Genomic DNA, 25,353 nt, shown 5'->3' with positions numbered 1-25,353 from the left:
TAGTCCCAGCTACTCGGGAGGCTGAGGCGGGAGAATGGCGCAAACCCGGGAGGCGGAGCTTGCAGTGAGCTGAGATCCGGCCACTGCACTCCAGTCTGGGCGACAGCACGAGACTCCCTCTCAAAAAAAAAAAAAAAAAAAAAAATTCCTCTGCCACTTGCTACTGTGTAAGTCATAATATTCAATCTCTCAGACCTCAATTTCTACATCTGAACAACAGGGATTGCACAGCCTACACCAAAAGACTGGCAGGAGCACAAAGTTGCCTCATACTAGAGCTCCTCAAAAGCAGCATTTGGTTTAGTTTTTCAACTGATATTTTACAGGTATTTATAATTTAAAAAGTGTAATAAATGTCCCCTCACTTTAAACTTTGGTTCATCAATGGCTAGCTAGAATGCCATAATTTCTTATTTCTCCATGCTTAAGTGTCATCCACTGATCACTTAGCACAAGTATAAGGCACCACTGCAAACAAAAACAAATTCCATCCCTGTATAAACACAATATATTGAGATTAGTATGATCACTCAATCTCTTCCATCGATCTCACATCTTTATTCTCAACTATCCATCTTTTTAATTTACAAATTCATTTACCTATTTCTGTTTTCTTTTTGGTTTTTGTTTTGAGACGAGGTCTCACTCTGTTGCCCAGGCTGGAATGCAGTGGCATGATCATGGCTCACTGCAGCCTGGAGCTCCTGGGTTTAAGTGATCCTCCCACTTTAGCCTCCCAAGTAGCTGAGACCACAGGTATGTGCCACTATGTTGCCCAGGCTCGTCTCTAACTGCTGGACTCAAGCCATCTTCCTGCTTTGGCCTCCTAAAGAGCAGGGATTATAGGTGAGCCCTGTGCCAGGCCCATTTACCTCTTTTTCTTTCTTTCTTTTTTTTTTTTTTGAGACACAGTCTTGCTCTGTTGACAGGCTGGAGTGCAGTGGCGCGATCTCGGCTCACTGCAACCTCTGCCTCCTGGGTTCAAGTGATTTCCCTGCCTCAGCCTCCCGAAAAGATGGGACTACAGGCACCCACCACCACACCTGGTTAATTTTTTGTATTTTAGTAGAGATGGGGTTTCACCACATTGGCCAGGATGGTCTCTATCTCCTGATCTCGTGATCTGCCTGCCTCAGCCTCCCAAAGTGCTGGGATTACAGGCGTGAGCCATCGCACCTGGCCCCATTTACCTATCAAGAAGGTTAAGCGTGCAAATACTAGTAAGCTCTGTGTCAAAGGAAGTAAAATTAAACAAAGATGTGAAGTGATGAGTGACTATAACATTTATGGAGGATGAACTGGTCCCTTCGTGAACAGACCAGCCCTAATCCAGGTGCTCAATTCTTCTCCCCTTGACCAATGATTTTTAAATATTTTTTAGCTATGAAACCCGACATATAAAACAGACATAAGCAGAAACTGCTCTGGCTGAAGTGAAGAGGGAGTAGGTACAGTAGAACACCATCAGCTCTGCCCCATGAAGCAGCTTAGAGCTCTATGAACCAATGTGAAATATTGTTCGAGATTAGTGGTTCTCAAAGTGTGATCCAAAGACGCCTAAAAGTCTCCAACACTTCTTCCAGGGGTTCCATGAAATCAAAAACATTTTCGTAATAAAACTAAGACACTTTGCCTTTCTTCTTTACTGTTCTGACCTCTGTGCTGAGGTGCAATATCAATGGTGTGTAAAAATGCTGGAAACTCAGCATGAATCAAAGCAACAACCCAAATGGTGCTGAACTAACACGGAATTCTTCCTTGTTACCCATTTACTGCGGGCGGCAAGCAAGCCACCTAGGTGCCCAGGCAAGAGATTGAGGGCATGAGCTGTTCCAGTATAATAAAATATGTAAAATAAGAATAGTTATACTAGATACAGGTAATAGATATGATTATGTATGAATATCATTAATCATTAGCTTGTAGCAATTATTCTTTACTCCAATATTATAGTAGTCCTTGCTCTACAATTATAACTGAAGAAAAACCAGGCCATAAGAGCTGATGGGACATAGTGAGAAGTGACCAGAAGACAAGAGTGCGACCCTTCTGTCAAGCCCGGACAGGGCCACCAGAGGGCTCCTTGGTCTAGCGGTAATGCCAGCGTCTGGGAAGATGCCCGTTGCCAGGCGGACCGTGGTCCAGCGGTAGCGTCAGTGTCAAGGAAAAACACCCGCTACTTAGCAGACCAGGAAAGGGAGTCTCCCTTTGCTCAGAGGAGTTCAGAGAAGACTCTACTCCTCCACCTCTTGTGGCGGGCCTGACATCAGTCAGGCCTGTCCGCAGTTATCCGGAGGCCTACCCGTCTCCCTGTGATGCTGTGCTTCAGTGGTCATGCTCCTAGTTCGCCTTCATGTTCCATCCTGTACACCTGGCTCTGCCTTTTAGATAACAGTAGCGAATTAGTGAAAGTACTGAAAGTCTCTGACATGCAGAAATAATGGCGTAAGCTGTGTCTCTCTCTCTCTCTCTCTCCTCTTTGCCTCAGCTGCCAGGCAGGGAAGGAACACCCCTCACCGTCCAGTGGACACATGACCCATGTGACCCTACCTATCATTGGAGGTGGCTCTCACTCCTTACCCTGCCCCTTTGTCTTGTATCCAATAAATATCAGCGCAGTCTGGCATTCGGAGCCACTACCAGTCTCCACGTCTTGGTGGTAGTGGTCCCCCAGGCCCAGCTGTTTTTTTTTTTTTTTTTTTGAGACGGAGTCTCGCTCTGTCGCCCAGGCTGGAGTGCAGTGGCCGGATCTCAGCTCACTGCAAGCTCCGCCTCCCGGGTTTACGCCATTCTCCTGCCTCAGCCTCCCGAGTAGCTGGGATTACAGGCGCCCGCCACCTCGCCCGGCTAGTTTTTTGTATTTTTTAGTAGAGACGGGGTTTCACCGTGTTAGCCAGGATGGTCTCGATCTCCTGACCTCGTGATCCGCCCGTCTCGGCCTCCCAAAGTGCTGGGATTACAGGCTTGAGCCACCGCGCCCGGCCCCAGCTGTTTTTTATCTCTGTCTTATGTTTTTATTCCTACAGTCTCTCATCTCCACACAAGGGAGAAAAACCCACCGACGCTGTGGGGCTGGACCCCACAATTTACAATACAAAAAATTCCACTTTCACTTAAGAGGGTCCTTAACGAAGCAGTAAAAATTATTAGTTGTATTATTTCTCAACACTACAGCACACTTCTTTTAATTTGGTACTGGAAAATACTCAAAAACTTCTGCATACTCAAATACAAAGGATATCAAGGGGCACACCACCTGTAATTACTTCTGAAAGCTAAATGAAGTTGTTTTTCTCATGGAACACCATTTTAATCCCCCCTACTTTCTTTCTTTCTTTCTTTCTGAGACAGAGTCTCGCTCTGTCACCCAGGCTGGAGTGTAGTGGAGCGATCTTGGCTCACTGCAACCTCTGCCTCCCGGGTTCACGCCATTCTCCTGCCTCGACCTCCCGAGTAGCTGGGATTACAGGCGCCCGCCACCACGCCCGGCTAACTTTCTGTATTTTTAGTAGAGACGGGTTTTCACCGTGTTAGCCAGGATGGCTTGATCTCCTGACCTTGTGATCCGCCCGCCTCAGCCTCCCAAGCGCTGGGATTACAGGTGTGAGCCACCGCGCCCAGCCCACCATTTTAACTTCAAAGAATGATTGACAAACTATTAAGATTTGGTACTGGCCGGGCATGGTGGCTAACACCTGTAATCCTAGCACTTTGGGAGGCCAAGGTGGGCGGATCACTTGAGGCCAGGAGTTCAAACCCAACATGGCAAAACCCTGTCTCTACTAAAAATACAAAAAACTAGCCTGGCGTGGTGATGTGTGCCTGTAGTCCCAGCTACTCAGGAGGCTGAGGCAGGAGAATCGCTTGAACCTGGGAGGCGGAGGTTGGAGTAGGCTGAGATAGTGCTACCGCACTCCAGCTTGGGCAACAGAGCAAGACTCCGTCCCAAAAAAACAAATAAAAAGGTTTGAGTGCAGAGTCAAAGAACAGTTAGAATTATTTGAAAAGGCTATCAAAATACTCCTCCCTTTTCCAATTATGCATCTGTATGAGGCTAGATTTTCTTCATATACTTCAACCAAAACAACATATCATGTGTCAGAATGCAAAGATTGTTACACCTAGTGGTCTTTTTTTTTTTTTTTTTTATGATATGGAGTCCTGCTCTGTCGCCTAGGATGGAGCACAGTGGTGTAATCTGGGCTCACTGCAACCTCTGGCTCCCGAGTTCAAGCGATTCTCTGCCTCAGCCTCCCAAGTAGCTGGGACTACAGGTGCGTGTCACTGTGCCCAACTAATTTTTGTATTTTCAGTAGAGATGGGGTTTCACCATGTTGGTGAGGCTGGTCTCAAACTCCTAACCTTGTGATCCACCCGCTTCAGCCTCCCAAAGTGCTGGGACTACAGGTGGTGAGCCACCATGCCCGGCCAGCTATCACTGTATTTTTAAGAATTTTTCTTTCCTTACTAAAATAAAAACTGCAAGTATTTCCCATTACACTGAATTAAGTACAAATTCTTCAATGTGGTAATTATGGCTGGGCATGGTGGCTTACATCTGTAATCCCAGCACTTTGGGAGGCCGAAGCGGGTGGATTGCTTGAGGTCAGGAGTTCCAGATCAGCCTGGCCAACATGGTGAAACCCTGTCTCTACTAAAAATACAAAATTAGCTGGGCGTGGTGGCACGCACCTGTAATCCAGCTACTTGGGAGGCTGAGGCAAGAGAATTGCTTGAACCCAGGAGGCAGAGGTTGCAGTGAGCCAAGATCACGAAATTGTACCATTGCACTCCAGCATGGATGACAAGAGCGAAATTCCATCTCAAAAAAAAAAAAAAAAAAAAAAAAAGAAAGAAAGTTAAAGAGTTTTTCATGGAGTCAGCCATGGTGGCTCATGCCTGTAATCCCAGCACTTTGGGAGGCCAAGGCGGGCTGACCACGAGGTCAGGAAATCAAGACCATCCTGGCTAACACAATGAAAACCCGTCTCTACTAAAAATACAAAAAATTAGCCAGGCATGGTGGCGGGCGCCTGTAGTCCCAGCTACGTGGGAGGCTGAGGCAAGAGACTGCCGTGAACCCGGGAGGCGGAGCTTGCAGTGAGCTGAGACTGCGCCACTGCACTCCAGCCTGGGCGACAGAGCGAGACTCTGTCTCAAAAAAAAAAAAAGAAAAGTTTTTCGTGGATATTTTAACAAAATGTAATGCAAACAAATGCCAAGCCAAAGTGTTATTTTAATAATATATTTGAAAAGTTTTCACTAGAGTAGTAGTCTCAATAAAGGGCAATTGTGACAATTTCTTCAGACATTCCTGATTGTTAAAACCTGCAGAGGATGTGTTATGGGTATCTAATGGGTAGAGGTAGAAATGTCGCTAAATATCCTACAATATACAACAGAGGCCCCACGATAATTATCTGGCCCAAAGTCTCAAAAGTTCCAAAGCTGAGAAACCTTTCTCTAGAGCCATACTGTGCCAAATACTTAGGGTCAATTTCAAACAAAAAGAATGCACCAAGTTCTCAGGAAATGTTTACCTACCTTGCCTCTAATATGTACTGTTTTTTGTTTCTTTTGTTTTCTTTTTTCTTGAGTCAGAGTCTCGCTGTCACCTAGGCTGGAGTGCAGTGGCACATCTCAGCTCACTGCAACAGATGCTCACTGCAACCTCCGCCTCCCGAGTTCAAGCAATTCTCCTCCCTCAACCTACCGAGTAGCTGGGACTACAGACGCAAGACGCCAAGCCCAGCGAATTTTTTTTGTTGTTTTTTTAAGTAGAGACGGGGTTTCACCGTGTTGCCCAGGCGGGTCTCGAACTCCTGAGCTCAGGCAATCCACCCGACTCGGCCTCCCAAAGTGCTAGGATTACAAGTGTGAGCCACCGCACCAGGCCTTTGTTTTGTTTTGAGACAGGGCCTCACTCGGTTTCCCAGGTTGGAACTGCAATCACAGCACTGCAGCCTCAATCTCCCGGGCTCTGGCGATTCTCTGATTTCAGCCTACCGAGTAGTTGGAGTACAGGTGCAAGCCACCACACCTGGATAATTTTTGTATTTTTCATAGAGACAGGGTTTCCCCATGTTGCCCAGGCTAGTCTTCAACTTCTGGGCTCAAGCAATCCACCTGCCTCAACCTTCAAGGTGCTGGGATTACAGGAATGAGTCACCATGCTCGGCCAATACTTATCGTCAAATCCCTGAATTTCTTATTCCCCTAACCTTTCAACAAATTGCATAACTGCATATAGTCTCATTATTGGAAATTAAACATTAGTACCATCATTCTTTACTTTCCAGGTTAACTACCACCACATAAATCATATTACAAGAAAATAATAACTAATTTTTTCAAAGCTGTAAATTTAGTTCCTTAAAAATTCTGCTTGCTCTTAGTTATCTAGCACCTAGTAGACATAAACAAAGTCAGGTACCAGCTAGACGCAGTGGCTCATGCCTGTAATCTCAGCACTTTGGGAGGCTGAGGTGGGGGGTGGCTTGAGCCCAGGATTCAATACCAGCCTGGGCAACATAGCAAAACCCCGTCTCAACCAAAAAAATACAAAAAAAATTAGCTGGGTATGGTGGTGCACACCTGAGGTCCCAGCTACTTGGGAGATTGAGGTGGGAGGATTGCTTAAGCCCAGGAGGTTGAGGCTGCTGTGAACCGAGACTGCACCACTGCACTCCAGCCTGGGTGATAGAGTGAGACCCTATCTCATTAAATAAATAAACAAATAAATGTCAGTTACCAAAGTATCCTATAACACATAAACAGCAGAAACCATCTTATCTGGGCCCCATATTTCAGAAGCCTCTCTCTATTGACTACTGCTAGGTATAACTCCTCCATATTTGTCTATTCATTCAAGTAAACACACTTACTGAGGGCCTACTACATGGCAAGCAACTGGACAACAAAGATAAGATGAAAATATTTACCAGCCTAATAAAAAAACAGCTAAAATAAAATTATGTTCTATAAATACAAGTATCAAATAAGTGTTATGGAAGCTTGCAGAGGAGAGAATGCCAAGAACAGCTTCCCAGAAAAGGGTGATGCTTGAACTGAGAAAATGTCACGGAAAACATACCCTGTTCACACTTTACTATTTAGACTACGGTTCTCTTCTGCACTACTAGTTTTGAGTTTATGCTTTGTCATCTAAACAAGAGCAAAGTAACAATCTTACTGATACGAACAGAACCAAGTGTCAACTAATTCAATTTCATCAAATCTGAAGAGTCAAAAATAATAATTTTACCCAAGTATTTCCCAGTACCTTTATCCTGTCCAACCTCTAGTTTTGGTTTTTAAATACCCTAACTTCCTTCACCAGGTAAACATACTGTAACCCAGTTAACTCGAGTTTCTTCTTGAATTTAGTTTCTTCTTGAATTTATAAGACCGTCACAGGGAATGCTCACGGCTCTTTTCTTTCTTTATTCCAGTTAGCTTCTTCCTCCAAAACGGAGTTTTATTTCCTCACCTTATTCTACTATAGTACTTCACTTTGAATTCTGTACCTGAAAGGAGCCATGAGTTCCAAGGTACAACTACTACAAACGGACTCCTGCCTGGCTTTCTAAGTCTTGTCAATGAAAATTTCCTGCTTTCTACTCCAGTAGTTATAAATCCCTAACTGACTCCGAGTCCTCATCAGCTGACACAAGTCAAAAAATTCAGATTTAGAAAGGGAAATAATGGCTTGTAGTTTTATCGATTTGTTTCCAATACATAACAACGATGACATTCTTTAACCATCTTCTAAGTTTAGTTCTCGAGGTCCAGGTTAGGGTACCACTAACAAAGCTTCCACCTTACCCGTGAACACAGCTGGTAGCAACTAAATGGAAAACGCTATGAAGACTACATCTACGTCTAGCTACCTAACGTCCATGCCGCACCGACCTCCCATAGGGAATTCTTAATAATGGGAGACTGAAACATTCAGGGAGGCTGAGGTAGTAGAAAAATTTTTAGACTGTCAAAGATCCGGCATTGACTAATCCTACCTGTTACTCCGGGCCTCGATTTCCCCTATCTACAAAACTGAGGTAAGGTAGGGGGATTGACTTAAACAATTTCTAAAGACCTTATGGCTACAGTAATCCAAAACTCAATCTTTCTCATCTGGCTTTACACTGAACACGTGAGAAAATAAAAGAACCTTTTGCTCCACCGAACCGACTCCTATTCTCAGATATTATCTTAAAAATCTCACAAACTTCAGACTCACCCTAATCCTCGGGGTGCCCATTTTCCTTATGGAGAAGCCAAGGCAAAATAAAGCCCTGTCCCACACGACGGTCAAGGAAGTGCGGGCAGACAGTATTCAGGGTCTCAAGGCGCTGACTCCGGAAAGGCCAGCCCACCGTGGGGTCCTTACACCACCGAATGAATGAGTACAACCAGACTCTCGTGGGCAGCAACCGGAGACCTCCAAGCCTAGACCCCACTGATGTTCATTCTCTCCCAGGGCCTCCAAAGCCGGACCTCCCGGGGTCCGGGTCCTGGGCCCCGCCCCTCTCTCAGGCCAGAAGGTGCGCGCCGCTGCGCGAGACTTCGGCGCGGAGAGGCCCTGGGACGCCCCGCGCGTCCGCCCGCCCGGAAGAGAGTAGAAGCCTGCCGGTCTCGGCCGCTGCAGCTCGGGATCCCGACTTACCGCGGTTCGGTGCGGAAGGGGAAGTGTCAGGAGTCCCGGCCCAGGCCCGTCTGCCACCCGCCGCTCAGAGAGCAGCGCGCGGCCCCCCACGAAACCGTCGCCGCCGCCGCTACCACCACTACTACCGACCGCCGCTTCGGGCGCAGCGCGCAGAAGGCCCGACTGCGTCACACGCCGCCCGGCGTCAGAGGCTCGTTGCGGGCGCTCCGCCCTCGCCGTCCGCACATTGGTGGTTGCTGCCGCCACTCTGGGTCGACCCTGTTATTCATTGGGCAACGCGTCTTTTGAATCCGAACGTGGGGGCGATCTTCGGGGGGGAAGGGGCGAGAGGGAAGAGGAGGGGCACAAGGAATTCGGGGAGGCACAGGGGTGGGGCGGTGAGAGGGCCGTGGAGTCCCGCCCCTCGCCGCCGCGGTTGGCGGGAGCGAGTCGTGACGTCACACAGGGCCTCTCGATGTGGGCTTGTGAATGGCTAGATTGGGGAGCACCGGCGGGGTGTCGGGAAGAGTGGTGACGCAACATAGAGACTCCACCCCCTTCTTGGAGTGCAGCGACTCGGGCTGAGGGAGCTCGGGCCAATCAGAGGGACGGCCCCAGAATGGCATGGTAACTATTCGACCCCTTCCTTGCCCCGATCCGCGGGCGCTGCTGGGAAGGCTTCCTAGTCTGTCTGCCCGCACTTCCTGCCCAGACCACGTGCGGAGCCTGAGGGCCCTCTTGGGAGGTCTGTCTGTCCAAAGAGTTTGCCTGAGGCTGCTTCAGGGCCCTAGATGCTGACCCTATTCTCTCCTGACCCATGCTTGCCCCAGCACATTCTTTCTCTCCCTGAATTTCTAGGATAGACATTAGGAGCATTAGAGATGCCCTAAGGGCCTGGCCCACCAAAAGGCCTGGTACAAATGAGGTTTGTTGGAACGTCTTTCCCGGTTGCACTTGAAGAACCCCTACTTTTTTTTTTTTTTTAATTTTAAGATGGAGTCTCGCGTTGTCGGCTAGGCTGGAGTCCCTTGGCGCAATCTTGGCTCACTGCAACCTCCGCCTCCCGGGTTCAAGCGGTTCTCCTGCCTTAGCCGCCCAAGTAGCTGGGATAACAGGCGCCCGCCACCAGGCCCAGCTAATTTTTGTATTTATAGTAGAGACGGGGGTTTCACCGTTTTGGTCAGGCTGGTCTCAAACTCCTGACCTCAAGTGATCCACCCGCCTCGGCCTCCCAAAGTGCTGGGATTACAGGCGTGAGCCACCACCCCCGTGAACTCCTACTTTTTTTTTCTTTTTTTTTTTTTTTTGAGATGGGAGTCTTGCCCTGCCCCCTCTGTCTCCCAGGCTGGAGTGCAGTGGCGCGATCTCGGCTCACTGCAATCTCCGCCTCCCGGGTGCAAGAGATTCTCCTGCCTTACCCTCCCGAGTAGCTGGGATAACAGGCACTCGCCGTGGCGCCCGGCTAATTTTTGTATTTTTAGTAGAGACTGGGTTTCGCCAGGTTGGCCAGGCCGGTCTCGGACTCCAGAACTCAGGTGATCCGCCCGCCTCGGCCTCCCACAGTGCTGGCCTTACAGGTGTGAGCCACTGCTCCCAGCCGAACCCCTACTTATTCTTAAAGGATGGGTGTTGCAAATATTCCCATCTTAGTGATTCGTTTGCCAAGCTTTCCCAGCGAGTTGAGCCAATGCTTAGGCAGGCCTCTGTTGAAGTGTTGTCACTTTGTATCCTATTATTTACCCTCGGTTTTCTGTGCCTTGGGCTCTTGAAAGTCCTCCTGGGGCCTAGCCCAGAGCAGAAGACTGATACTACAAGAGCGAAAGGTGGGCATTTTCTAGAAACTAGACCTCTTTAGTGACTGAGTCTCACAGCAGGAGCTGTGCTCAGAAAGCAAAGCATATACTGGCCAGACTGGTGGCTCACGCCTGTAATCCCAGCACTTTGGGAGACTGAGGTGGGCAGATCACTTGAGGCCAGGAGTTCGAGACCAGCCTGGTCAACATGATGAAACCCTGTTTCTACTAAAAATAGAAAAATTAGCTAGGCATGATGGTGGGCACCTATAATCCCAGCTGCTTCTCGGGTTCCTGACGCATGAGAATCGCTTGAACCCGGGAGGCGGAGATTGCAGTGAGCAAGGATCCTGCCAGGCACTCCAGAGTGATCTCCAAAAAAAAGAAAAAAACAAAACAAAAAAACCTCCACCACCACCTCTTTGTGGGACATCAATGCAAAATTGAAATGGGCTTTACCTCAAATGTAAATGTGTTTAAATACATCTGGGTTTTTGGTGATGGCAAGGGGTTAGAGGTAATTGATTTATTTGTTTAAAAAATGGGAGGCTGGGAATGGTGGCTCATGCCTGTAATCCCAGCACTTGGGAGTTCAAGGCAGGAGGATCACTTGAACCCAGGAGTTCGAGACCAGCTCGGACAACATAGTGAGTCCCCACCTATACAAAACATTAGCCAAGGCCAGGTGTGGTGGCACGTGCCTGTAGTCCCAGCTACTTGGGAGGCTGAAGTAGGAGGATCGTTTGAGCCCAAGAGGTTAAAGCTGCAGTGAGCTGTGATTATAGCCACGCCACTCCCGCCTGGGCAACAGAGGGAGACTCCGTCTGGGAAAAAGAAAAAAAAAAGTGCTGGGTTGTAAAGATGGAATAAGATAGTGGATGAAAGAAACATGGTAGATTGTAGGTGCTCAGTAGATACTTGAAGGAAGAAAATCAATATACGGTTGGCCAAATAGTAAAGTTACTTTAAACATCTGACTGCAGCCATCTTCCCCCATCTCCTCCATCCAAAACACCCCTCCTTTACAACCACACTCCCTTGCCTTTGCTGGACTTTAGAAAGTCACTAACTCTCCCTAGATAGTTACAGTGGCTTCATAACTGCCCTCTAGAACCTTGAATTTCTTGCCCTTTAATCTCTAAGCCCAATTATTTTTAAGCCTCTCCTCTACTGACTTATTTTGGTATTCCCTAAGGCAAGGCACATAGTAGTTACACATTAGATAGTTGACGCACGAATGAGTGAATTATTTTCTTCAGTTGGGGATTAGTAGTAGTAGTGTTGGACTTTGAGTCAGAGAACCTGGTTAAAATCTGGATGCAGATTGAATTTAATTCTGTTTAATTAATTTAATTTAATTAAGAAATTTGGGCCAGGCAGGATGGCTCATGCCTGTAATCCCAGCATTTTGGGAGGCCAAGGCAGGCGGATCACGAGGTCAGGAGATCGAGACCAGCCTGGCTAACATGGTAAAACCCCGTCTCTACTAAAAATAGAAAAAATTAGCCAGGTGTGGTGGTGGACACCTGTAGTCTCAGCTACTCGGGAGGTTGAGGCAGGAGAATTACTTGAACCTGGGAGGCGGAGGTTGCAGTGAACTGAGGTTGAGCCATTGCACTCCAGCCTGGGCAACAAGAGTGAAAGTCTGTCTCCAAAAAAAAAAAAAAAAAAAAAAGAAAAGAAAAGAGAGGAAAGAAAAGCAAAAAACGTGGGCAGATTTCCTAATCCCTCTGAACCTCAATTTTCTTTTGTATAAAATGGGGATAACAACCATATTTGCCTTACAGGGTCATAGTGAGAATTAAACGAGAGAGTACATTTAAAGCACTTAGCATACTACCTGGCACACATACGGCCTCAATAAATGGTATTGTTTGCATTGTTTAAAAATGTTGCCGGCTGGGCGCGGTGGCTCAGGACTGTAATCCCAGCACTTTGGGAGGCCGAGGTGGGTGGATCACGAGGTCAGGAGATTGAGACCATCCTGGCTAACACGGTGAAACCCTGTCTCTACTAATAAAATACAAAAAAATTAGCTGGGCACGGTGGCAGGCGCCTATAGTCCCAGCTACTTGGGAGGCTGAGGCAGGAGAATGGTGTGAACCCGGGAGGTGGAGCTTGCAGTGAGCCGAGGTTGCACCACTGCACTCCAGCCCGGGCGACAGAGTGAGACTCCATCTCAAAAAAAAAAAAAAAAAAAATGTTGCCAGGCACGGTGGCTCACTCCTGTAATCCCAGCACTTTGGGAGACTGAGGCGGGCAGATCACCTGAGATCAGGAGTTCGAGACCAGCCTGGCCAACATAGGGAAACCCCATCTCTACTAAAAAAAAATATATATATATATATATTAGCAGGCATAGTGGCACGTGCCTGTAATCCCAGCTACTAGGGAGAGTGAGGCAGGAGAATCACTTGAACCTGGGAGGTGGAGGTTGCAGTGAGTCAAGATTGCACCACCACACTCCCAGCCTCAGCCTGTGTGACAGAGGGAGACTCTGTCTCTAAATTAATAAATAAAAATGTTGAGTTCCCATTCTAAATATTCTAAGATATGGATTCTGATACTGAAAGAGGACTCAGAAATGTCTTCTTTCTTTTCTTTTCTTTTTTTTTTTTGCTATAAAATGGTTCTGAAAGAAATGTCTTGAATGAGTGAGCAAATGAGTACATTCAGTCCAAAGTACAAATAGGTGTGCTGGAAAATGGTGCATACTTGTGGAAAGACTGGAGGAATACATACTGGATGAGGAATACTGCAGGGAAGAATTTCCTGTGACTTTGGTGATTTCTAAAGATACATTGTTGGGTGCTTTGGTAGGCAAGTGGCCCATGGCTCATCATTCCCAGGATTCTTGGCTGGGGAAGGACATCTTTGTGAAGCCAGGGGTTCCTTCCCACGCTCCTACTCTGTCTAAATTCTGATAACACCTCTTTTAGGTATCATTATCTTCTTTCTTCCATTCTGAAGACAAGGAGTTTGATGCATGCTTACAAACCCTTTTGGAGCCAAGCCCTGTCCTGGACATCATGAGCCCAAAGATGTCCACAGCTCAACACTATTCTGGCCAAGGAAAGTCCAGCTTTGTCCTAGGAGCCCTAATCTCATACACATGACTTGAGAACTCACTGTATGCAGCTGTGAAGGATTGGTGGTTAGGGAGGAGACAGACCTGTAAGGAATGCAGAATTGTGGAAGGATGAGACTTCCTTCCAGAGAAGCAGCAAAGTTGGAGTCAGAGCTAAGCTTAAGTTGTAGATCTGCTACTTTTTATGTCTTGCCTAAGTTATTTAACTCTTCTCTGCCCCAATTCCTTGTCTATGACATGGGAGCAATACTTTGTATTTTGGTTTTTTTTTTTTTTTTGAGGTGGAGTCTCACTCTGTCACCCAGGCTGGAGTGCAGTGGCGCAATCTCGGCTCACTGCAACCTCCGCCTCCCGGGTTCAAGCAATTCTCATTCCTCAGCCTCCCAAGTAGCTAGGATTACAGGCTTCTGCCACCACACCCGGCTAATTTTTGTATTTTTAGTAGAGATGGAGTTTCACCATGTTGGCCAGGCTGGTCTCAAGCTCCTGACGTTAAATATTCCACCTGCCTTGGCCTCCCAAAGTGTTGGGATTACAGGCCCGAGCCACTGTGTCCAGCCAATACTTTGGCTTTTAACCATAGCATTTAGTCTAATGCATTTAATGAATTTACTGCTATATTCATCTTTTTTTTTTTTTAAGTCTCACTCTGTCGCCCAGGCTGGAGTACAGTGGTGTGATCATGACTCACTGCAGCCTCCGCCTCCCAGATTCAAGTGATTCTCGTGTCTCAGCCTTCCTAGTAGCTGGGATTATAGGTGTGTGCCACCACACCTGGCTAATTTTTGCATTTTTAGTAGAAATAAGGTTTTATCATGTTGGCCAGGCTGGTCTCAAACTCCAGACCTCAGGTGACCCACGTGCCTCAGCCTCCCAAAGTGCTGGGATTACAGGCGTGAGCCACTATGCCCGGCCCATTTTTCCCACTATACCAGTTTGAAAGTTAAATTCTCTTTTCCTATTAGTATTATTTTAGTGATCTCCCTAGAAATTACCACATGCATTCTTAACTTACCAAAGTGTCATGCTAATAAATACCTTTACAGGAAGGATAGAGTTTCCTGAGATGGAGGCAGGAAGAGAAAACCTTTCAAGCTAAATGAACAGGGAAGCAAGCAGATGAACAGGGGAAGATTTAATTCTTTTTTGAGTCAGAGTGAGGCTAGAGCAAGATGAATGAGCTGGGGGTGGGTGGTGTAAAGCCATCCAGGAAGGATGTCTTGGTCATGAAAAAGATCTTTGAGAAGAACAAGAATAACTCCTCCTTAACCCAGGAAGAACACTGATTTTCCTGAGGCTTCCCAGGAAGCAGTGGCAGAGCTTGGTCTAAAGCTGGATGTCTTTAGCAGTCTGTGTCCCTGCCTCTATACCTACCCCAGCCATGCTTACTCTGTCCCCTTTCTCTTCCTCAATCTCTGCTTACCTGTCTAAATACTGCCCATTCTTCAGAACCCAGTTCCATTAAATCAATCCAACGAATATTTTTTCTTTTTCTTTTTGTATTTTTATTTTTAATTTGTATTTATTTATTTTTTTGAGATAGAGTCTCACTCTATCGCCCAGGCTGGAGTGCAGTGGCGCAATCTTGGCTCACTGCAACCTCTGCCTCCTGGGTTCAAGCGATTCTCCTGCCTTAGCCTCCCAAGTAGCTGGGATTACAGGCACCTGCCACCAGGCCTGGCTAATTTTTGTATTTTTAGTAGAGATGTGGTTTTGCCATGTTGACCAGGCTGGTCTCGAACTCCTGACCTCAGGTGATCTGCTCACCTCAGCCTACCAAAGTGCTGGGATTACAGGCGTGAGCCACGGCACCTGGCCCAAGAACTCCTTTTATTTCTTTTATCTTCCCTCATGTAAATCAAGGTAGGTGAGGTCTTTCAAATTGACAGTGAAATAAAGAGATTCAGAGAGGGTCCATGACAGCCAAGGTCGGACAATACAGAAAAAGCTCAGGACAAGTTCAGACTGTAGCTGACATGTCTAATCATAATGACCATCATGCATTGAGTACCTTCTACATGCCTGGCACACTGCTAAATTACCTTTAATACAACAACCCTATGATGTGGATATTCCTTTTTTTTTTTTTTTTTTTTTGAGACAGGGTCTTGCTCTGTCACTCAGGCTATTGTGGAGTGGTATGATCTCAGTTGACTGCAACCTCTGCCTCCAGAGTTCAAGCAATCCTCCCACCTCAGTTTCCTGAGTAGCTGGGAGTACAAGTATGTGCCACCACACGCGGCTAATTTTTTGTATCTTTTGGTAGAGACGGATTCACCATGTTGCCTAGGCTGGTCTTGAACTCCTGGGCTCAAGCGATCCTCCTGCCTTGGTCTCCTAAATTGCTGTAAACCACCACACCCAGTGTGGATATTCCTAAATCAGTTTTACAGGCTGGGCACAGTGGCTTACGCCTGTAATACCAGCATTTTGGGAGGCCAAGGAAGGAGGATCGCTTGAGCCTATGAGTTCAAGAACAGCCTAGACAAGACAGTGAAGACAGTGAAACCTTTTTTTTTTTTTTGAGACACAGTCTTGCTCTGTCGCAGTGGCGCGATCTCGGCTCACTGTAACCTCTGCCTCCTGGGTTCAGGTGATTCTCCTGCCTCAGCCTCCTGAGTAGCTGGGACTACAGGCACACACCACCACGTCCAGCTAATTTTTATGTTTTTAGTAGAGACAGGGTTTCATCATGTTGGCCAGGATGGACTCAATCTCTTGACCTTGTGATCCACCCACCTTGGCCTCCCAAAATGCTGGGATTACAGGCCTGAGCCACCGTGCCCAGCGAGAGCTTGTTTTAAATAAATAAAATCATTTTAAAGACAAGGAAACAGAGGCTTAGGGCTGTATGGTGAATTGCCCATATTTCCCAAATCACCAGAAAATTAAAGAATTAATCTAAATTAGAGTACCTCAAGGTTTGGGCATTGGGGGTAGTCTAGAGGCAGGAAAAGGGGTCCCAGCTCAGGGAATGGTACTTAGGGCCAAGAGAACAGACAAGGTGTCAAGAAAGGGAACAATGGCCGGGAGCAGACACCCCTGGTTGGAGCTAGAGGAAGAGGATGACGTGAAGCCCCAAGGCAGAAAACCTGAATCTAGTTGCCAAAATTGGAGGGAGGTGGTTCTTTTTGTAAAGTTTACTAGTCCATTTGTCCTGGTACCTTAAAGAACAGGATAGGGGAGAATTCAAAATCAAGAAAAGTAGTTTTTAGAATAAGACACTCTGAGTGTGCACTCTCTCCAGACTTCAGAGCCCCTCAGAATGTGTCTGAGGTATCTCTGGGTCCTCCAGCATTGCTCCACATGAGGCCTGTCAAAGAGAGGGCCTAGGCTGGGTGAATGAACCAAAGTGAACGCAAGAAAAAGAGCTCTGGCAAATTAACCACCAAATGCTAAGTGGCATTAACAGCATATAGTGGATTATGGGAATTATCTCAGGTACCAGACTTGAGTCCTGGTTCTAGCGTTTATTAGCTGTGTAAGTAGGTAACTTGGTTTCCCTGTTTTCCATTGGTAAAATGAGGATATTAAATAGTATCTACCGGTGGGGGCCCTCACCTGTAATCCCAGCACTTTGGGAGGCCAAGGCGGGTGGATCACCTGAGGTCAGGAATTTGTGACCAGCCTGACCAATGTGGTGAAACCCCGTGTCTACTAAAAGTACAAAAATTAGCCGGGCATGGTGGTGCCGCCTGTAGTCCCAGCTACCTGGGAGGCTGAGATAGGAGAATCGCTTGAACCCGGGAGGTGGAGGTTGCAGTGAGCCGAGATTGTGGCACTGCACTCCAGCCTGGGTGACGGAGTGAGACTCTGTCTCAAAAAAAAAAAAAAAAAGAAAAAGACAAGACCAGGCACGGTGGCTAACGCCTGTAATTCCAACACTCGGAAGCCGAGGTGGGGGCAGATCACGAGGTCAGGTCACCAGCCTGGCCAAGAAGGCAAAACCCCGTCTCTACTAAAAACTACAAAAATTAGCCGGGCCGGGTAGCAGGCGCCTGTAATCCCAGCTACTCGGGAGGCTGAGGCAGGAGAATCGCTTGAACCCTGGGGGCGGAGGATGCGGTGAGCCGAGATCTTATCTATTTTCACAGGTTTGTTTTTTGGTGGTGGTGTGTTTTTTTTTTTAGACGGAGTTTCGCTCTTGTCGCCCAGGCTTGAGTGCAGTGGCGCGATCTCGGCTCCCTGCAACCTCCGCCTGCCGGGCTCAGGTTCAAGGGATTCTCCTGCCTCACCCTCCCAAGTAGCTGGGATTACAGGTGCCCGCCACCGCGCCCGGCTAATATTGTATTTTCAGTAGAGATGGGGTTTCGCCATGTTGGCCAGGCTGGTGTCAAACCCCTGACCCTAGGTGATCCGCCCGCCTCGGCCTCCTAAAGTGCTGGGATTACAGGCGTGAGCCACCTGGCCCTCACAGGGGTTTTATGAGGATTAAATAAATGAGATAACATAAAAAGTAAGAGTGCCTGGGACATACTGAGTGCTCAGAATGTGTTATTGCTAAGGATTTAAGTGGAAAAGTGCGATGTTAGCTGTGACTAGCTTAGAGGTCCTCCACCCGCTGCCGATGCTCTGACTACCCCCGTGCGCTTGCAGGAGAGATGCTTGGTCTCTTCACCCTCCTTTCCCGTTGGGGTAGATGGTCTTTGCAAAGGGAGCCAGGGGTCCCCCTCAAGTTCTTTTATGGGTCAGTCATGGTCAGGGTAGGGAGGGAACTCTGGCAGTTGGTTTTTGGGGATCAATCCTCTCATTGTGGAGAGACCTAAGGCTGGTGGCCGGAGATCCTCTTTCTGCGCTGTACACAGGACAGGGCGCCCTCTCCTGAACAAAGGCGGGAACAGCACTAGGCCAGACTTTCTGGGATGTGCCTTACCGGCTCTCATTGCCTGCAAAGGTGCTATGGTCATTGCTGAAATGTCCCCAACCATCCTGGCGAGCAGAGTTTGGGGGAGGGGCGCTAAGGTTGGGAGGAAACTGGCTTAATGTTTCAGAAGGGCGAGGCTGCATTATTCGGTTAGAATGGAGGTGCGGGGCAGGAGAGACCGGCGGATGAGAAAGAAATCCGGCCCCTGTTGAATTAATTTTGTGTTCTTTCAACAGGTGATGGAACGCAGCTGAGAGGTAAGGCGACAAGGTGGCTTATCTAACATGCTAAACTCAGGTATCCAGAGCTCTTACGGCTGCCCGCACGCAGCCGAAATTAGTGGGGGCAGTCCCGGGCTGTAAAGCATAGTTTGAGAATACACCAGATTGAGGGGCAGAGCCACGGGTCGGGGTCTCCAGAAGCGGGGAGGAGCCACCGGAGGATCTGGGCGCAGTTTCCTCTCTAAGTTCCGCCCCGAGAGCGCCGGCCCCGCCCCCGCCGTTCGCGCTCTGACCAGCCCGCAGAGTCAGCCCCCGACCCCGGGCCGCCCGGGCCCCAGGGTTCCGCCAGCAATCTGGCCACCACCGCGTGGGTGAGTATGGGCATGGGTGTGCTGGGATGCCGGGCAGCCCCACTCAGGGGAGCTTGGCCGCGCGGTCCGGCCTCTGCAGGGCCGGGCCCCACGCTCTGGGAGTCCTGGTGCCTGCCCTGCTATCGCACACACTCTGTTTCCCAGGAACTGCTGCTGTCCGGACTTGCCGAGCTGGACCCCTTCTTCTCCCTCCCCAGCATGGGGCCGGGTGTGCAGGGGTTGAGCTTTCCCTTCTTTATTCCACGGGGCCTCCTGGTTAGGAGCCCTAGGTGGGGAGGATGGGGCCCCAGGGTTGGAACCCCATAGACTAGTTTTGAATGGCAGCTCTGCCATTTATTAGCCTTGGCCTTGAGTGTTTTGAACCTCCTTGAGCCTCAGTTTCCTCATCTGTAAAATGGAAATATACAGGCTGTAGCACCTACCTCATAGAATTATGGTGAGGATTAAAAGAGACAATGTGTATCAAGTACAGAGCAGGAAGCCTAGTATATTCCGTAGGCACTCAGTAAATGTGGGTTCAGACTCCAGGCTCTGAACATCTCTAGGGACTTTGGAGCTGAGGTAGCTCCAAAGAAAGCGATTTTCAGCTAAGTAGTACCTGTGAGGAATGTAGAGCTGTCTGCAGACTGAACAATTGCCCTTCAGCTCCACCGTGAGGTGTGGAGTAGAATGACCAAGTTGGAAGGACCTTAGAGGTAATCTAAACCCTGTGATTCCCATGTTGCCGAACTGTGGAAACAGATCTAGAGTGGTTAAGTGGCTTGCCAAAGGTCACACAGCTAAATGGGAGGCCAGGCATACCTCCAAGAATTGGAATGGACTGTCCCTTGAACCTCCTTATCAACTCCTGATTTGGGCAGTGCTTCTTCATTCCCTGAAGATCTAGTTTTCAATTTGGGAATCCTAGTGGTTCCTCAGAGATCTAGAGCTGCAAGCTTCAGGGATGGATGTTGGGAGGGAAGACTAGTGCTACTGCAACTTCAGAGTCTAGTTTTGGGCTGAGTGAGGATGATGTTCCCCATCTAGGGCCTTAAGGGACTCAGAGTCCATTTAGGGATGATCCAGGGAATTTTTTTTTTTTTTTTCTGGGAGGGTCACCAGAGCCACTTCCAGCTCCCTGGGGAGATCCCTAATGCTCCTAAAAGGGAGAGAGGAACTTGAGCAATTGGAGCAGGCTGCCTGATCAGGCCTGGCAGCTGGGGGAAAATGGGTGAGAATGTGGAGGCGTAGCCACCTGGCTCGTTCTGGAATGCCAGGATGCCAACCTAACTGAGATCAAGGTTCTTTTTGAGGGTGGGACTAAAGGGAGAGTCTTGTGGGTGGGGCCAGGAAGAGTTGGGACTTGATTTGAGAAGGCCTTTGAGCCTAGAAGGGTATATTCTTTATGTGTCTGGAGCCAGCCCTAGCTTGGCAACAACAAGCCAGCGTTCCAGGGATGGCTTTCTCTCCAACTCAGCATAGGGCTTTGAGGAAGAGCCTTTCTCTCTCTCTGAGTGTCTTGGTTTCTCTGTCTTTACAATGGGAATAGGGCTAACTGCCTCATCTATGTAGAATTTGGTTTTTTTTTTTTTTTTTCCTGTGAACAGGCGCCTCTTCTGCCTCTCTCACTCCAGTCCTAACCTGACCTTTCTCTCTCAAGCTCAGACCCAGAGAGGAAGGGGTCAAGGAAGGCCAGAGTTGCAGTGTGTAACTCTTTGTAGGTCCCACATGTATCTCTTTGTTATGTGATCCTGAGAAGATTCCTGCCCCACCTTTCCCTTCTGTACACTGTGGGGAGCTCAGCTAGGATTGTTGGTATACACTTATTTGTTATAGTTCCTGACCTTAGCTACCCTTATCTAAGGGGGAAATCACAGTCCCCAGGAACCCTCATCTGTTCACAGGAGGGTGGTGTGGACAGCCCCCTGGGCACTGGGGAGCCTCCAGAAGCTGACCAAGCAGCTCTCTCCAGCAAACAGCAAGCCCAGGCTAGCACCAGACCTGATTCTGCAAAGCCTTTCACTCTCGGGGCACGTGAGAGAGCAGGTTGGGACAAGCAGAGGGCTCGGGGTTCTGTCAGCTTCCATGGAATCCCTGCCGCTGTGGACTGCGGTGCAGGCACACAGAGCACACAGAGCCTGGGAAGGGACTGAAGGTGCGGGAGGGCCCTGGGCCAGTGGGGAAGCAATGAGAGCTGATGAGAGGCCTTGAAGCCTGGAGGCTAGGCCTGAGGCTCAAAGGCCTGGGGGAGGAGATGGGCCATTCCATCCACTGGTAGGTTTTAGGGTTGGTTCTTGAAATAAGTAGAGACACTTAAAGCAACTTCTCTAGTCCTAGGCCTGTCAAGCTAGGCAGAGAGGAGTGAGGAGAAGCTCTCCCAATCCATTCAAGCTTTATCCTAGCACAGATTTGGTTCATTGTCTTCCCGCTGAAATTGAGGTGGAATGTTGTCTTTCAATTCTGAGTCAGTCTTCCTCATCCAGGGCAGGAGCTATCCAAGTTTAGGCGACTTCCTCCTCATACTCCCCACCCCATGGCACACAGCTAATTTTAGGACTGAGCACAAGGGCTGACTTCATCACTGAGTCCCAGCCTTGCTGCCTGGGGCCCTGACAGCATGCCACTCCATCCCCAGGTCTGACAAGATGTACCAGGTCCCACTGCCACTGGATCGGGATGGGACCCTGGTACGGCTCCGCTTCACCGTGGTGGCCCTGGTCACAGTCTGCTGTCCACTTGTCGCCTTCCTCTTCTGCATCCTCTGGTCCCTGCTCTTCCACTTCAAGGAGACAACGGCCACACACTGTGGGGTAGGGCATGGGGACACTGATACCTCATATTCAGGCCGATCTGGCTCTTCTTTAGATCTTGAATATCTTTTAACAAGATTAGCCAGCTCTCCATTGGGGCCCATCAAATATATGGGGCTGCTGGGGGGCTGCCTGCAAATTGAAATCTCAAGGGTTAGTCTCCCTCCACCTTCTGTGAGGTTCTGGAGGCTGGAGTCACTGAAGTGTCATATAGAGTCAGTAAATGAATTATAACAGAGTTTGACACATGTCCCACCCCATTTACTTTGATATCCTGGAGAAAGTAGTCGTACATCTTTCTTCCTGCCCCACGCCCCATATCCCTGTCCAGAGGGCAGACCTAGAATCAAATCCTTACTTCATAGAAGAGCAGATTCTGGAACCCCAGGGTTTTCTAAGAAGTGGAGAGAGAACAGGATTGGGCTAGAGGGTATTTTGAGCCTCTTAATGTACCACTATGGGCTTCTGCCTGTCTGTAGGAATGTAATTCAGTATACGTGTGTGTGATTGTGAGGGTCATGACTGTCTGAGTGGGTTGTATGTGAGAGGGACTATATCTGTGCCTGTCTGTATGGAGATCTGATTATGTAAATGTGTATGTGTCTTGGGGTGAGTCCCATGGCCTCTAAGGTTCCATAGATGTCTGTGTACCCTCTGGACAGGGATATGGGGTGCGGGGCCAGGAAGAAAGATGTACGACTACTTTCTCTAGGATATCAAAGTAAATGGGGTGGGACATGTGTCAAACTCTGTTATACTTGTAATTCATTTACTGACTCTTTATTACCTGAGACAGAGACCCAGCCTCAGTTTCCTCATGTCTGAAATATAATGGATTAGCTGGGCATGGGGGTGTGCACCTGTAGTCCTAGCTCCTTGGGAGCCTGAGGTGGGAGGATTGCTTGAGCCTAGAAGTCTGAGGCTGCAGCGAGCTATGGTTGTCAGCCTGGTGACAGTGAGACTCCCATCTCCAAAAAATAAAATAGGGTTGATAATTCCTCCTGCTCCTTCCCAGGTCTAGTGTAGAGCTCTAGGTAAAGAAGGATGGGAAGGTAGTTTAGGGAGGATGATGAAGTGTGAGGAGCAGAAGAAGGAGGAGGCGGAAGAGACTGTCAGGTTGGAAGGCAGGGCAGGAAATGAACTTAGCCTAGGGGCTGTAGGTGGAGAAGAGGCAGGTTCTGCATATGCATCTTTGGGGTCCCTCAGAGTTCTGAAGGCCCCAGCCAGCTGGATCTCCCCTTCATGTAAAGAGCATCTGCTTCAGAGAAATGACGAGGATTAGCAGTGTGGTCTAGCTTCGAGTATGGGGTGGAGCCTCACTTCTTTTCTTCATGTGACTGGAGTTTCTGCTCCTCCTGATTTGTCAGTGGGTAGACATGGGTGTTGAGGTATGGACACCCAATCTGATGAGACCCGGGGCTGGGAGCTATTAGAAAGAACTGAAAGAAAAGGGCAAACAGGTAATCTGAAGGGAAGGATTACCCTTTCCTGACCTAGTGCTTATCTCAGATAATGCATCAGATGTTTCTGTTATGCTAGCCACTCCTGATCATCCTGCAAAACCCTGCCCAGCTAGCTCTAAAATGTCTTCCCTATCCTACTTGTGGCTAACTTAATCACTATCTCCTCTGGGTGCCCACAGTTCCCTGTGTTATCTATCACATAATATTTGTATCTGTCTTCTCCACCAGATGGGAATCTCCTTGAGGGTGGGCACTGCATTTGAGTGAGAAAGTATTTGGGTTTTTTTTTTGGTTTGTTTTAGAGGCAGGGTCTCATTCTGTCGCCCAGGCCAGAGTGCAGTGGCATATCATAGCTCACTGCAGCCTCAAACTCCTGGGATCAAGCAGTCTTCCTAACCTCAGCCTCCTGAGTAGCTAGGACTACAGGTGTGAGCCACCACACCCAGCTTAATTAAAAAAAAAAATTGTGGAGATGGGGTCTCGCCATGTTGCCTAGGCTGGAGTGCAGTGGCATGATCATAGCTCACTGCAGCCTCAACCACCAGGGCACAAGTAATCTTCCTGCCTCAGCCTCCTGAGTAGCTAGGACAATAGGTATGCACAACCATGCCCAGCTAATTTTTGTGTATGTGTGTGGAGATGGGGTCTCACACTGTTGCCCAGGCTGGTCTTGAACTCCTGACCTCAAGCAATCCTCCCAAAGCACTGAGATTATAGGCGTGAGCCACTGTGCCTGGCCAGAAAGTGTTGGTTGAATAAATGATTAGGACTCTCTAGCCCAGTGCCCTGGGGAAAGGAAGGCATGGTATAAGTCAATCATAGTCCAAGCAAAATTATAGTATTTGTATGGCATATGGAGTTAAACAGTCTAGGCTGTTTGCTCTGCCCTTTGTGGCTGACTCCAAGGGCTAATGGCATCAATAGCCTTGGTTTATTAGCTAGGTTACTGCATACCTTGCATGTCTATTACCTGTTCTTGGTATACCAGTTAGGGAATTAAGACATAGATAGTTGCTGGAGTACTTGGTCCCTCTGGAGCAGTACTAGGTCTGTGACCCTGAAGGTATGTTGTCCCCACTCCCTGAGACTAGGGTGTTGGTTCCACCTTGGAATTTTTATATTTGCTCTGCATTTCCTACTCAGAGTATCTCAGAAATGGCCAGCCCTAGGAATAAAAGAAGCAAGCTAATCCATCATATCTATAATTGATTACTTTGCCTCTGCTCACAGATCCCCAGTGATGGGGAGCTTCCTTCCTCCCCAGGTAGCCTGTTCTAAGGAAGCTTAATAACTAATAATTAGCCTTTTTCTTTTCTTTTCTTTTCTTTTTTTACTGAGACAGAGTCTCACTCTGTTGCCCAGGCTTGAGTGCAGTGGCATGATTTCGGCTCACTGCAGCCTCCGCCTCTTGGGTTCAAGTGATTCTCCTGTCTCAGCCTCCCGAGTAGCTGGGATTACAGGCACCCACCACCACACCTGGCTATTTTTGTATTTTTGGTATTGATGGGGTTTCACCATGTTGGCCAGGCTGGTCTCAAACTCCTGACCTCAGGTGATCCACCTGCCTTGGCCTCCCAAAGTGCTAGGATTAAAGGCGCGAGCCACCGTGCTCAGCCTCTTTTTTTTTTTTCTTTTCTTTTCTTTTCTTTTCTTTTCCCTCCCTCCCTCCCTCCCTCCCTTCCTTCCTTCCTTCCTTCCTTCCTTTTTTTAAATAGAGATAGGGTCTCACTATGTTGCCCAGGCTGGTCTTGAACTCCTGAGCTCAAGTGATCCTCCTGCCTCAGCCTTCCAGAGTGCTAGGATTACAGGCTTGAGCCACTGTGCCTAGCCCAAGCTTTTTCTTTCTTTCTTTCTTTCCTTCCTTCCTTCCTTCCTTCCTTCCTTCCTTCCTTCCTTCCTTCCTTCCTTCCTTCCTTCCTGCTTGCTTCCTTCCTTTTCTTCCTTTTCTTTCTTTTCTTTCTTTCTTTTTTTTTTGAGGCAGGGTCTTGCTCTGTTGCCCAGGCTGGAGTGCAGTGGCATGATCTCAGCTCACTGCAACCTCTGCCTCCTGGGTTCAAGCCATTCTTATGCCTCAGCCTCCAGAGTAGCTGAGATTACAGGTATGCGTCACCACACCCGGC

General features: G+C 48.3%; 2 protein-coding genes across 4 annotated transcripts in view; one reads left to right on the top strand and one right to left on the bottom strand.

Annotated features, from left to right (window-relative positions):
• NUP98 (nucleoporin 98 and 96 precursor) overlaps positions 1 to 8,898 on the bottom strand; it is a 126,869-nt gene extending 117,971 nt beyond the window's left edge. Inside the window, exon 1 of one of the 3 annotated variants that reach the window (XM_008019963.3) lies at positions 8,666 to 8,898. The gene's annotated coding sequence lies outside the window, so the exon portion shown is untranslated. The remainder of the gene's footprint in view (positions 1 to 8,665) is intronic. The other 2 variants (XM_008019966.3, XM_008019965.3) reach the window with 2 other exon arrangements.
• A 220-nt stretch (positions 8,899 to 9,118) lies between these two features.
• The window catches only part of PGAP2 (post-GPI attachment to proteins 2), a 28,433-nt gene continuing 12,198 nt past the window's right edge, over positions 9,119 to 25,353 (top strand). Inside the window, 4 exon segments of the mRNA XM_008019969.2 lie at positions 9,119 to 9,203; positions 9,206 to 9,274; positions 18,628 to 18,646; positions 21,596 to 21,770. Of these exon segments, the coding sequence (XP_008018160.1) occupies positions 9,134 to 9,203; positions 9,206 to 9,274; positions 18,628 to 18,646; positions 21,596 to 21,770 (333 nt within the window). The 5' untranslated portion in view covers positions 9,119 to 9,133.

Source organism: Chlorocebus sabaeus, chromosome 1, assembly GCF_047675955.1.
Source record: "Chlorocebus sabaeus isolate Y175 chromosome 1, mChlSab1.0.hap1, whole genome shotgun sequence".
Classification (NCBI taxonomy): domain Eukaryota; kingdom Metazoa; phylum Chordata; class Mammalia; order Primates; family Cercopithecidae; genus Chlorocebus; species Chlorocebus sabaeus.
This window is presented reverse-complemented; position numbering and strand designations above follow the sequence as displayed.